This window comes from Haplochromis burtoni, unplaced genomic scaffold (assembly GCF_018398535.1).
Source record: "Haplochromis burtoni strain Fernald_Lab_line unplaced genomic scaffold, NCSU_Asbu1 Contig_22, whole genome shotgun sequence".
NCBI lineage: Eukaryota > Metazoa > Chordata > Actinopteri > Cichliformes > Cichlidae > Haplochromis > Haplochromis burtoni.
Window position 1 is genome coordinate 2,778,074 of NW_024582383.1, and position 13,839 is coordinate 2,791,912.

Below are 13,839 nucleotides of genomic sequence, written 5' to 3' on the forward strand. Positions count from 1 at the left end.
CCTGTAAGATGTCTGGAAATGAATAAGAAAAGGAAATGAAATACACCTACAGACCAGCAGAATGAGCCAAACTGTGATGTTTACCCAACACGAGCAGCAATGTTACCCTCGCTACAGTAGAGTGTGTTACTTGGGTATGACTTATCGGTCTATTATTTGACTTATCTATGTGTTTTGTTTAAGGAAAATAAAATTGAATAAACATAGACAGGACGACTATGGGGATGTACAGAGCTTCTGTCATTTTGTATTCTAATAAGTGGAGGAAAGCACTGTGCAACATGCAAGCAGGTACAAAACAGAGGAGTTCTGCTTCCTGTGAAGGCAAATTGGTGTTATCCTCATCAACCAGTGAACTCTAATGCCATACGTACGGAGACATTGGAAGACACCACTCGCACACACTCTGCAATCGGTCAGCTTCATTACTCATTACAGTGTGTGGCTGTAGGGGGATGAGGCCAGTCAGCAACATGTCTGACTTTCCGAAGTTTCACAAATGGATCCCAAGCAAGCACGTACCAAACACAAGCTTCGGTATTCTAATGTGCATTTATTACACGTTTTAAATAAATAAATCATCCGTAAAATTATTTTACACATCCTCAAATAAAAATATATTTATATATGTATAAAAACAGACATTCAGCGAGCAACGAGAAGACAAAGGGTTAGGGGATGTGTCCGTGGATTACACTTACACTTCAATGCATTTTGTACACATCGAGACAAAACAGTCAGAACACAAGCCTGTGAATATCAAGTATAGCTGCCATGTTGTTCCATTCAATGCTAGTGAATGTCTGTTTGGTTGAACTGTGTGAGCGAGATAATGAGCAATCCCAGTCAGGACGCAGCGCCCAGCAAAAAGTGTGGACTGCAGTGTTACCAACAAATAATTCTGATTATAGTCCTTGTTGCCTCCTGTACACTACGAGACAGTTTGTGTGTCTGAATATAGCGTTCCCTGGCAGTGAGGTCAATCAGGGTCCTTCAAGTCTCCTTGAGCAGCAGGCAAGAGTCCAAGAAGTGACTCCACTGATAAAAACAACGAACAATAATCAACACAGGGCACTCTACTAAAACGATATCCTCAAAAAGTCAAACACTGAGTCATGAGGATTAAAAACAAACTTTTCTTTTCCTTTACTTTTTTACACAAGTCAGTACTAAAAATCCGGAGTACAAAAATATATGTTTTTTGTCTTTGTGTGGCTTTTTTTACTTTACAAAAAATAAACTACTCATCAAGGTATCATATTTATCAGTATAAAACTGTCTCCAGAGGTTTTTGGGGAGAGAAGAGAAATCCAGTCAGGTTCTCCTTTTTCTCTGACTTTTCTGTTTTATTCTCTGACGGGTATCACGTACGCTTAGTCCTTTGACTGAAAGGGTAGTGGATGAAGTCAAAAGGCCGGTGGTGGCTCGGATGGGTGGGCTGGTGCCCCTTTGGCAGCCTCTTCATGAAGTGGACTTCACGTTGGTGCTGGCGTGTCCGTGAGCCCTTCCGTGGACGCCCCCGACGAGTGAAAGCCATGTACCAGCCCTCATAACGGACGTTCTTCAGCGCCGTGTAGTTGTTCTCCAGAACGATTTCGGTGAAGATACAGTCACGGCCTTGTCCGTTTTTCTGCAAAATCACAAATGACAGAAAAAAGAGGATATTCACAAAAGATGTTAAAGATTTGCAGAATGAAAACCTTCCCCTCAAATGTGCAGCGTATGCTACAGTCATTACAAATCAAACAGAGGAAGATCACTATTCTCCCCCTTCAACAGACCTCCAGCAACCCTTGTGGGCCAGTTGCAGCAGCGCACACCTTCCTGTCCTAAAGCCTTAATCAGACCCTAGGTGTCACTTTCATTCCAGGTTTGACTTCCTGTTGCATTTGTGGTTAAATTTAACAGCTCTGGTCAGCCAGAATAACAATCAGTAGATGCTTAAACAAACATCACCCCCAGGTCTGCAGAGTTCAGTGAATCCCATTGAATTTAAGTTCCAGGTTACATCAGGTCTTTACGACAATAAAAGGCAGGCTATGAAAGATGGGTGACGTATGGATGAACGTGTGATGTCCAGTTGGTAACATCATAAAGTAAAAAAAGATGAGACAAAGTGTACAGTGTAGTTCTCTGAAACTGCACTAGCACGCAGTCCTGGCCTACTGTACAGAGTGTGCTAAAAATAGTCCTGGCACACTCCTGTACACACACTGAAAACACACACTTTCTGTCAATTCTTCAACACAAGCACACACGCGCATATGCACGCACACATATACTGCGGGTGAGGTAGGTGGTGACTGGGCCGGTAGCTTGGGGCAGATGGTGTTCAAGGTAGGGTGCTGGGTGGGTGGAGCGTGTGTGTGTGTGTGTGTGTGGTAGGGTTACAGAAAGGCTGGCAGCTCTGTTTATTAGCCATCACAGTGAGAGAGGTCAGGCAGTCACCCACTAAGACACATCTCACATGACAACGTTAAATGCAGTATTGTGGAAGAGTCCTGAGCCAGCCCGCATTTCTTTATTTCTAACCCTTCCAAAGAGCCAGACTTTCGTAACTTTTAAAAGTGGTCCTTAGTAATAATTCTATGGGCTTTCCGAAGGTCTTCTTCAGTCATTTTCAGTCTGTCTGTTAGGCCACCTAACACTGACCTATGAATAATACGAGCATAAAAAAGGCTAAACCAGCGTTGTATCTACAAATAACGGCCAACTTCAAAAAGAACCAGTTTTTCAGTTGTATCTTTAAGCATGTTGTTACTAGCAACCATTTACAAAAACACATAGTTTGTTTCTATGTCTTTTGTTCAATCTAAATGCCAAAGATAACAATTTAAGAACCATAAAGTAATAGTTGTGCACCAACAAGGTGATTCCCAAAGAGCTATTAAGTGAAATGTTGGCATATCTCAGCATGGTGTGAAGAAATAGTTGAAGAAACTGGACAAGTGGAGGATAAAAGAAGAAGTGGCACATGTAAAAATATCTGCAAAAGATGAGCAGATGAACGCCATGTCCTTCAGAATCAGGGAAAAAAAGAACCCAGATGTTCCTGTCTACTATACCGGCCACTGGGTTATGCGTATATGCCCTGTGTGCTAGCGTCTTGCATCCTGTGGTTGTGTGCTGGATTGTCTCCGGGGTATCTGCACAGCCTGCTCCTGGGCTCTTGTCTGGTGAGTTAGGGTCCAGCGTCTATAGATCTTGTGCTTACAGTTTGTTCTTGTGCTGTTTTGATTCGTGCCTCTGTGCTGTCTTTCAGTCCAGCTTTCTTCAGCCATTAGTAGCATGTTTCGGTATCAGCCAGTAGTACGTGCCGTGCAGGGGCTCGTCCTTCTATGACGGTTCCTGTTCTTGCTTCTCTTCTTTCTCTGGTTTTTGCTGCCTGACATATTCACTAAGCACACGATCAGTTGTGGCCATCTTCCTGGTGTACTCATTGGTCTTTGTTGTTTTATCCTAGTGGTTTTGACACTCACTAGTCCTCGACCTCCTTCCTTCCACTTAATCTACAGCATCAGGGTGATGGACTTGGGGAGAAACCCTCCTTGCATGGTAAGGAGCTTTCTTGTCTTAATGTCACAGGGTGCTATCGCTTCCTCTGACCAGCTTATTATTCCAGCAAAGTATCTGATGACCATCAGGGCATTGGTGCTGATTGCCCGGTTGTTGCTTTTCCAATTCAGCTGACTCCTCAAGACAGAGCAGAGAAGACCAGTCGCTGCACCACTGAGATTTACTACAAGAAAGCCTTTGATTCAATCCCTGACACGGGGATCCTGGAATGGCTTGAACTGTACAAGACCAACAGGGCCCTAAGAACCTTCATCAGGAATTCAATGTGGTGAACAACACTACAGGCCAAATTCAAGACAATTGCACAGGTCACCATCAAGTGCAGGATTTACAAAGGAGGTGCCCTGTCCCCACTGCTGTTCTGTATAGGCCTGTTCTGCCTCAGTGAGATCATTATGGATACTGACTATGGAATGGTGCAATCGTTAGCTGCCTTCTCTACATGAATGACATCAAGCTGTATGGATCAAACTAGGATCTACAGCAACAACATCGGAATGTCATTCGGATCAGAGAACAACAAGGAGAGGGAAGGTAATCAGAACTGAGTGGATTGCACTACCAGAAAGCATACACTGAGGACAGCTACAAGTAGCTGGGAATCCCACGGGGAAATGGAAACCATGAAGAGGAAAGCCACAACCACCAAAAACCTGCAGAGAGTAAGGCAAGTCCTGAGGAGTCAGCTGAATGGGAAGAAAACAATCTGGGCAATCAACACCGACTGCTGGTCATCAGATACCCTGCTGGGGTAATAAACTGGCCAAAGCAGGACAAAGAAGTTACTGACACCTCCCAAGACCCCAGAAAGAAGAGGAGTTAGGGGAGGAACCATCATGGAAGGACAGGCCCCTACACGGCATGTACCACCGCCAGATCTGTGTTCTAATCAGTCTACTAAAAACTCACTTTAATACATTTAGTTCAGTTTTAAAGTTTCGAAATCACTTCAGTCTCAACTTCACACCAGCTGGTGCAGGTGCAGCAGGAGGGGAGGAGTCAGAGAGAAACTCGGTTCGTAGAAGAGAACCTGCCCGCGAGCAGGTTACGTCGCAGCGTCTGTTACCCTGGTAAGTGACTCAGGGTTAAAGTTAACTCTCGTTCTGGAACTGAGAACCCAGAATTCCCCTCATCTCGGGTCGTTAGCTAAACCTGTTTCCTGGAATAGGACCAAAATGCTTTTGATACCCATCAGCAAGCTTCTAACATAATTCTGGTTGGATATTTGACCACTTTTCTTATCTGGCTGGTTTACTGGTATGAACCTGACTTTTAAGTATAGTCCACATGCCCATGTATAGCCCATGTTAATGTCAGCCTAGTTTATTTATTCCAAAACCAGTTTTTATGTGTGTTTGGGATCATTGTCCTGTTGGAACACCCAGCTGTGTCTGAGTTTCCAACATCTGTCGATATGATGTAAAGTTAAAGAATTAGGAGGTAATCCTCTTTCTCCTTTATTTCACCCATTTTGTGCCACGTACCAGTATCACTGGCAGTAAAACAGCCCCAGTGAATCCTGCTTCAAGTTAAGCTTGAAGGTGTTGTCACAGTCTCCGTCCATGGCAATGTAAAGCTGGTTTCATTATGGGCGGTGATGCTGGCATTGCAGCAGCTTTCACTTATGGCAGGCTTGAGTCCTGGTTGTTCCTGAATATCTTGGGCAAATTCTTTTCCATCTGAGGACAAAAGTTTGGGTTTCTCCTGGGACTTCCAGAAAGATGACACATCTAAATCACTAATTACTTATAACTGCTTGAACAGATGATCATGGAATCTGCAACTGTTTAGAAATGGCTCCAAGAGACCCTCCCACTTTGTGCAAATCTTCACTGAGCTCCTTAGACACATTGTTACAAGTGTTGCTCTCAAGCAAGTTATTTTTATGTTGCAAAGAGAAACTACCAGCTGTAGTCAGTCCTGATCACTAATGTGATTTTAAAAGGCCTGGGCCTTGTCAAATTAAAAGACATAAGTGAGTGTGCATCTATATTTGAGTCCATACGATTACTTTTGGCCATGTGTGGAGTGGAGAAAATCCCAAATAAATTCAAACCCAATTCTTGTTTTTTAAAATGATTGAAGGTGTGTTCTGTACATTCATTCCACTTTGGAAAATCAACAGTTCAAAGAAACTGTTAAAAGCAAATTTACCATAACATTTATAATAATTGTGTGTACACTTCTGGCCACACAGTGTATGTTTTGTCAAAACTGTGGGAGTGTATTCAGTCTGGGCTATTTTCAGCTGTTGATGCCAGTGTCATTATAACTCTGTATTGACAATAAATTACGTGTAAAAATGCAATAATGATAGTTTAACATTAATGTATATATTTAGATAATTTATTGTCTATGAAAAAAGCCTTTTGTAAAGCTTGGACATCTTATTTACTTTAAAATAAGTTTAGTCAGGATCACATAAAGTCAGCTTCTGTTATCAATGAGTCCATGAATTTCTTTTAACCAGTTTTTAAAAACATATTCATAGTTGTCCCACAGATTTATCTTTCTGTACAGCAACTTTAAAAAACTCCTTGTATTGATATCGACACGTCTCTGTGATTAAGCTTTCTGAGTAAACGTCGATAATTACTTTCCCACTATTACTAGACTTGATAATGTGTTTGGTTCTGTGCTCGTCCTGTTGCATTAAATAATGTTGACCACTGTTTGATCAAAACTCAGATTATTAAACTTTTCCCTAAACCAGCCAACCAGTGGAACCAGCTCCCAGTTTGGACTGGGTTGACATCCCTACTTTTAAGAGTACACTTAAAGGTTTTCCTTTTGATGAAGCTCGCAGTCGGGGCTGGATGAGGTGATGCTGCAATGGGACTTGGCTGCTGGGGTTTCCCATGATGCAGTGTTTCTTTTTCACTCTTCATGTGTTTGGACACCACTACTGTATGTAATCATTAGTAATTAATTTTAAACCATGGGTCTCTTTCCCCTCACCCCCACAGGCAGCCTCGTTCTGCCTGTTTCTTTCCTTCCTGCTTGCTCATGGGGTTGTTAGGGTTGTCTCTCTAATATTGTGGGATCTTTACTGTATAATATATGAATGTGAAATGAAATGGGATTGCACTGAACTTAATAAAATAATGTTATAGATTAGCTTGATTGATAGAATTAATCAATTAGTATTATTATTATTTTTTCTAATTTTATGATTTTTTTTTTGACCAGGATAATAGTCACTCTGACATTTAGTGTGAGGAAGAAGCTGTTTCCAGGTTTAGTCTTTGTTTTGCTTTTAATGCGATTTATTCACAGAAAAAAATAATGAAATAAAACGAGTAAATCAAAAATGACTGTTGCTGATGTTATTGATTAAAAGCATCACTAATATGGAATAATTTTCTTTAATGTGACAAACAAATGACTTATTCTCTGACATGCTAGGCCATCTGGACCCTGGATACATGACCAAAGTCATGGTCAAAGTTCTGTCTGATTCTTTTACATCAAAGAAATCTATTTGATTTCTCTGATCTCTGCAAATTTCTCTTGAGGTCTGCTTAAAGCAGTGGATGGAGCAGTATTTTCTTGAGCTGCACTGCTCCATCCATTATCATTTAGAATCAGCTAGTGAGTCGTTGGACCATGAGCTGGCTGAAATCAGCTTTGAGCCTCACCTTGCCAATGAGCTTCCCTCTCTTGTTCATGCAGATGTATAGGTCAGTCTCAGCTCCCCTGATGCGCACTCGACTTCCAAAAGTATCTGTTTCCACAATGAGTTTAGCTACAGAGATCAGACAAAAGAGTTCAGTCAGCAACTACAACACAGAGACAGTTTCTGTGCCTTTTGTTAGACATTTTGCATAAACATTAAATTCTGAATAAATGACTTTGCAGACTATGCAAACAGAAAAAAATGAATCAAAAACACACACAAAAACGCTTGCATGTATTTCCAAGCATACACACTCTCATTCACAGTGAAGCCTATGGGACCATTCCTGGGGATTCATGCAAGTTGGAATTTTTGCAAAATGATAAAACCACGTGTCTCCTGAGCCTTTGAAACCTAAAGAGGCGATCCTGGCAGTCTCATTAAGACTCCCTTTTCAAATAATTCAGCACTGACCTCATGCATAGAGTGGCACATTTATCTCTATATCCTGAAAAGTACTGTACTGAAAGACATAGGAAATACAGGATTTTCATGTTTATGTTACTTTTTTACCCAAATACAAAAAATATTAGTAAATTCTCCTGTTGATATAGTGAACCGTATTTTTATATCTCCTGTGTTTGCAGTGCATTCCTCTGACATTCACACAGATATTATTTCAGAGCACCTTAAGACAACAGCAGATTGTCTATAACGTTAAATAAACAATGTTTCAACAGTCACATTGTTTTAAATAGATTAACTATTGAGAAGCAGCAGTTACAGCTGAGCTGAACGATGGGCAGAGAGAATGTAGAAAGCATACTTCCCCTTTCTCACTTTCTCTTTCATTCAAAAATGTACTTCAGGTGATCCTAGTTCGGACACACACACACACACACACACACACACACACACACACACACACACACACACACGTACATTCTGCAGCAGCAACATTTTAGGCTCCTGTACAGACAGTAGTAAGAAGGACACTAAACACTATTGATGCTTAAAGAATAAGTAGATTAGCTCCATGGAAGACTGTGCTCAAAATAAAACAAAGAGTGTAAAGCTCGATGAGGCCCATTAGATTCTGAGGCAGGACAGAGAAGGGTTAAAGGTGGGGGCTGACATGGGAGCAAGAACTATGCAGGAAATGTTCAGGAGGCATAAGTAGGATGGCTTCTAATAGCTCTTCCAGATCTGCATGATCTCTAGAGGATCGCCTCCAGCACCATCCACAGCCAACTGGACAATTTTTCTAGGCCTCTTCCCCTCGAATAGTACAGACTGAATTCAGATAGAGTGCAAAGAGGCTACAAGTAAGTAACTCAATACTGAGTAAATAATACTTAGTATTGAGTAAAAAAAGAAGATAATGTTGATATCGTTGCCTTTCTTGGGAAATTTAAGCATCTTCAGACAAGACAGAAACACACGGCTCCAGGATTAATGATTGAAACGAGCTGACACATTTATAATGCACGTAATGTACTTGACGATGTTTAAAGGATCTTACTCTTTTAAAATAATTTCAGACATTTAAATACAAAAGGTGATTTTGCAACTCTGTTAATGTTCTCTCTTAATTTCCATATAGTACAGTGGCCCACCTTTCACTGTTAACATGGTTGAATTACAGTGAGAAACAAAACCAAACAAACAATTGTGAAATATGTCAAATACTTCGAAAGCTTAAAAAAGAATGAACCAGGTTTCATTTGTAAGACTATAGTTTGATAAGCACAAATTATGGTCATGTTTAAAAGTAACTGAAATCTACCTAAATGAACGCAGATAAATCAGGTTCCGCGGTCTCTGCGCTGTGTGAAAGCGATTTTAGAGAGTTGTCGGTGCAGTTATTACAGCAGGAGTTACTGGATTTCTCTTACCGTGCGCATCTCCATCCTCGGCCATGGCGTTGATCTTCTTGTTGGGCAGGACCTGTACATGTTTGCCGCTGGTCCGGCTGTAAAGCTGGTAGATCCGGATCAACCTGCGGCTCGTGCGGTCCGTCACTTTGCTCTGTTCGCTTACATGCTGCGTGAAATTAGGCGGGGACTGATTGGTTACCTGTCAGAAATTAGACGGCATTACTTACTTATTTATTTAAAATTTACAAGGTCGGTCGCGCGGCTTCGGGTCGTTGACGGGACTGAAGCGCAGAGAGAAAACGCGTCCGTTTGTTTTTCTCACTTCTTTCTTTCTTTCTTTGGGTTTTTTGTTTGTTTGTGTTTTTGGGTGGTGGTGGGGGGTAACTGTAACAAGTTCCAGAAGAGCGGCTGCCAGATGAAATTAACAGGTTCCAAAAAGACGCACGGTGTGATAACAGGTTGTGCATACAGGAGAATGCGCGCCGCAATGCCCAGAAGAAGAAGAAGAAAGACGTCGTATGATTGAAATAAAAGCTCCACTACTCATTCATCATGGTGTGAAATATTATGAAACTACTTTAACTTCGTTCTTAATGTGTTTTTCTTTCACTGCACTCTCTCTCCGCTGTGATGGAATGAGTGGAAGTAACGGAAACGTTGGATCTTTCAACCCCCAATCTGTGCCCGAGCATCTTGTGCCAGGGCCAATATGTTCATCAGCAACCTGTCAGCAGGCCGCGCGCCGTGGGAGCCATTCGATACTGCCGTATTACAACATGTTATGTTACCTTTCCCCCTCTCTTTATGATTGCTGCGCATCGCTCGCTTGGACTGACGGTTTTTAACCTAATTCTTATTTTTGCAACTAAAATAATTTGCAGTATTTTAAAGACAAATTGTAGTAATGACATACCTGCGCGTAGTAGAACAATGCAAATAAGTGCAGGAACCTGCAAAAGAAAGAATACCGTGCATTCAGTGACTTAATACGGGGCTGCGTGGAAAAACATTAATAGTGCGTAAAGAGTCGAGGTTAAGCAGGACAGCACTCACACACAGCTGAACCTGGATGGGATGGGTCGCATGTTGGATGAAGTCAATTTTTACTAGGATCCGTTAATAAGAGCACACAATCTACAAAATAAGCAACCAAGTCCAAAGATTTCAAAGGGATCCAGAAAACGGTCAGATGCGCTGACAGACAGGTTTAAAAAAGCACAAGGGACACATTCTTCATTACATCTGTGACCTTCGCCGACAAAATCTTGCTCAGTTGAAACGGCAGTTAGTGCTCATAATTTGTCATTAAGGTATAGCTGCCCGCGTCTGTCACAGAGCTACCCAAAGTGCACTTGGAGAAGAAAAGCTCTGCGATGAAGTTTCTTTCTTGTTTCTACGTACAGCCCGTCACTATATTCCTCCTGCTTTATAAATCCTCGTGGGTCCTCTACGGCCTTCAGGTGTGTTTGCAGAGTGAGCTTACTCGGTGTTGTTGCACTGGCTCGATGCTGCAGCTCCGCTCGGCTATGGCTGGACTACAGACAGGACTCTCCTCTCTCTGCTCTCATCCCGCAACGCTCCCGTGTCAAGCCTCTCGCTCAGTGCTCACACACCCCCGGTAAAAATGGCAGACTGAGAACAAGCCCCCTTTTTCTACAGAACAAAAGCGACCCCCCACACCCCCAGCCCCACTCTTTCCTCCCTTGCCTTGATGCGAAACATCTCTTTACCTGAGTAGCGCTCCGGACTTTGTTGAGGAACAAAGAGGCGAGGAGGAGCCCTGGCTGCCCTAGGGACTGCATGAAAAATTAAAACCACCAAACAAATACAGTAAATTACAATAAGGCATCAGGGTGATGAACACTTTTCTGCGGGCTTTACCTGTTTGTCACAAAGGCGATTTGATGACCCCGCAGACGCTCGCGTTGATCAGTTCTGGGATGCAAACACTGAACAAACAAACCAAAACAAAAACACCCAAATACAAATACAAACAATTAAAAAAGAAAACTAAATCTGATAAAGACCACAGCCTCTCTTTCCTGCAACATTTAACTAGACTGCAGTGACTATCTGGCTTTTAAAGCCTTAATCTCATGGCAGAGGGAGACATTGGTTCATTAAGGCAAAGCAGACAGCAGCATGTGACCTTCACACCTCACAGCCTCCCGAGTTATATTTAAGAAAGCCCTTAAAGACTTAAAATGGCCAGTGAGAACTTTATATTGCTTTGATGTGTGAAAGGAGGCGGTTGGATGAGGAGGTGCGGGTTAATTAGATCAGGTGGAGTCATTCCTCTTTTTTTTAGATTATAAGTAATGTCCAGGTTTGCTCTGATGAGTTTTTGTTAAGAACACCCTTAAACCTCATTAAACCAAAGCCCCCAGCCACTGAAAGAAGATGGTTTCAGTGAAGCATGTCATACAGACTGAAGCCACCAGTGGGTGCTGCAGCAGAAATTATTAGGTGTAGGAAAACACTGGTTGCCCCCAGTGTTCGTAGTGACATTATACTGAATGACAGTTTAAAAAGAGAGTGACATTTCATCTATTATCTGCTCTACTGACAGGCTTCATGTTGGCACATAGTTTGTTTTTCTGTTTCCTCCCCTCCCTCTCATTAGCCTCCTCTGCTCCGTGGATGTGCGCACATGTGGATATACATCTGTGTGCAGCGACAAGTTAAACATGTAACCTCAGTTGAAACATTACATGGGTCAGTGTGTGAGGTAATGTGTGTATTGTGGCTGAAAACTGTAATAAAACTTTTTGCATGTGTCCTTATGTGTATTTGTGTTAGATGAGTGGCAGGTAGCTGCTATTCTGTGTCCTGGCTCAGGGTCCTGTTGCCCTCCCCTTAACCCTGGGGGCCCTGCATCCATCAGCAGCCCTGCAGGGGGCAAACACCCTTCCCCCTTTTCTCTTCCTCTCTCTCCTCTTCTTCCACTTGTGATCACAGACACACCATTGCATTTATGAAAGCGCTGTGGTTTGAAGACAGTGGAAATGCTAGGAGTTTTATTGGGAGAGACCGGAGACAACAGGATAAAAAAATGAGTATATTGGAGGGACAGGTCAGGTTGAGGAGTTTGGAGACAAAATTAGAAAGCCGAGGTGAAGATGGGTTGAACATGTACAAAGGTGGGATAGCAAATATTTTGGTCAGAGAAAGTGAAATATGGAGCTGCTGGCCAAGGAGAAAGGAGGAAAACTGGTAGTGCAGAACTTGCAAAGAGTTGGTCTGACTGAGGAGGATGCTGGGGATGGCAGCGGATGCTGTGGTGACCCCTGAAGACAGCCAAAAAAAGAAGATGACGAAGTCTCAGGCTTTTCAGGGACCCCCTATCACCCCCTCTATCCTTTTCACTACTAAACATTTGCCTTTATTAGATGTTAACTTTAGTCTGTTATTTGCCAAAGTTTATGTGCTTGTTTGTGGTATCACTTTTTCTTCGTTCCTTCAACATTTAACCAGCCTTGACAGATGAGTGCCTTCCTAAGCATCTTCCAGTAATCAGATCAGTGTCTGTGTTCAACATATGCAGGGTATCTTTCTGTTATATAGATTCACTTCCCCTAACATTGGCGATCAGGATCAGTTACAAAAAAAGATCAGTCAAAACCACAAACAAAACAAAACAAAACAAAACAAAACAAAACAAAACAATCATTAACATTAGGTAAGTCCTTGTTAGAACGTGAATTAATAGTTGATCAACGTATGGATTCACTCTGCCTTACAGCAGGTTACCCCTGAGTCCTACCAACTGTCACAATTAACAAGTGGCATAGAAACATTTAACAGTATTCCACAAAAACCCTCTTTTGTCTGATTATTTACTAATTAAATTTAAATTTACAATAATGGATTACGCCAGTCTCTCACAGCAGGCCTACTTGTTGTTCCTAGAGTATTTAAAAGTAGAATGGGAGGCAGAGCCTTCAGTTTTCAGGCCCCTCTTCTGTGGAACCAGCTTCCAGTTTGAAGGAGAGATCATAATCATCCTGCTGCAACCAGGTTTCTGTAAGGCAGAGTAAATCAATTTGTTGATCAATTATTAAGTCATGTACTAACAGAGACTTGGAGGAGAGAGACCTAATATTTAATAATCCACATTTCACTGTTTTACTCTTTGGTTCAGATGTGGATACTGTATTGTTCTTTCTTTGTATTTTATTTTATTTTTTTATGTTTAAGTTTTGGGCAGCACGGTGGCACGGTGGTTAGCACTGTTGCCGCACAGCAAGAAGGTCCTGAGTTCAATTCCACCATCAGGCCGGGGTCTTTCTGTGTGGAGTTTGCATGTTCTCCCCGTGTTTGCGTGGGTTCTCTCCGGGTACTCCGGCTTCCTCCCACCGTCCAAAGACATGCAGCTTGTGGGGATAGGTTAATTGATTAATCCAAATTGTCACTAGGTGTGAATGTGAGTGTGAATGGTTGTCTGTCCCTGTGTGTTGGCCCTGCGACAGACTGGCGACCTGTCCAGGGTGTACCCCGCCTCTCGCCCTATGACAGCTGGGATAGGCTCCAGCGCCCCCCGCGACCCTGAAAAGGATAAGCGGAAGCGGATGGATGGATGTTTAAGTTGTTTATTTCAGATTTTTAGTTTGTTTGTAGTGTGTTTGAGAGCTGGGGGTCCCCAATTATCTATGAAGCCCACATCGTTTCTGGGACACCACTCAGACAGCCAGCAATTTAAGGAGAACATGCGGCTAAACATGTCACTCCTGGTCTGATTGGGGAGGGGACCAGAGAAAACTACAGAGTCCG

At 42.4% G+C, this 13,839-nt stretch overlaps 1 protein-coding gene across 2 annotated transcripts; it reads right to left on the reverse strand.

The window, feature by feature from the left end:
- Nucleotides 1-533: 533 nt before the first annotated feature.
- On the reverse strand, nt 534-10,789 carry fgf8a (fibroblast growth factor 8a). 2 transcript variants are annotated; one of them, XM_042218702.1, is made up of 5 exons: nt 10,123-10,789; nt 9,983-10,019; nt 9,088-9,235; nt 7,215-7,321; nt 534-1,630 (listed from the first exon to the last, which is right to left on the reverse strand). In XM_042218702.1, exons 1-5 carry the CDS (start codon nt 10,152-10,154, stop codon nt 1,364-1,366), a joined length of 591 nt encoding a protein of 196 aa, XP_042074636.1. In that variant the 5' UTR covers nt 10,155-10,789; the 3' UTR covers nt 534-1,363. The 2 variants fall into 2 exon arrangements, with proteins under 2 accessions (XP_042074636.1, XP_005917119.1); XM_005917057.2 differs by having other exon boundaries at nt 9,088-9,268; nt 10,123-10,786.
- Between the last annotated feature and the right edge of the window lie 3,050 nt (nt 10,790-13,839).

Excerpts from the sequence above, each read along its gene's own strand:
- fgf8a (XM_005917057.2), bottom strand. The coding sequence starts at position 10,154 with ATGCGACCCATCCCATCCAGGTTCAGCTGTGT. Across the intron at positions 10,020-10,122 it reads CCATCCAGGTTCAGCTGTGT|GTTCCTGCACTTATTTGCAT; the intron begins GTGAGTGCTGTC and ends TTTCTTTTGCAG. Across the intron at positions 7,322-9,087 it reads CGAGGATGGAGATGCGCACG|CTAAACTCATTGTGGAAACA; the intron begins GTAAGAGAAATC and ends TGATCTCTGTAG.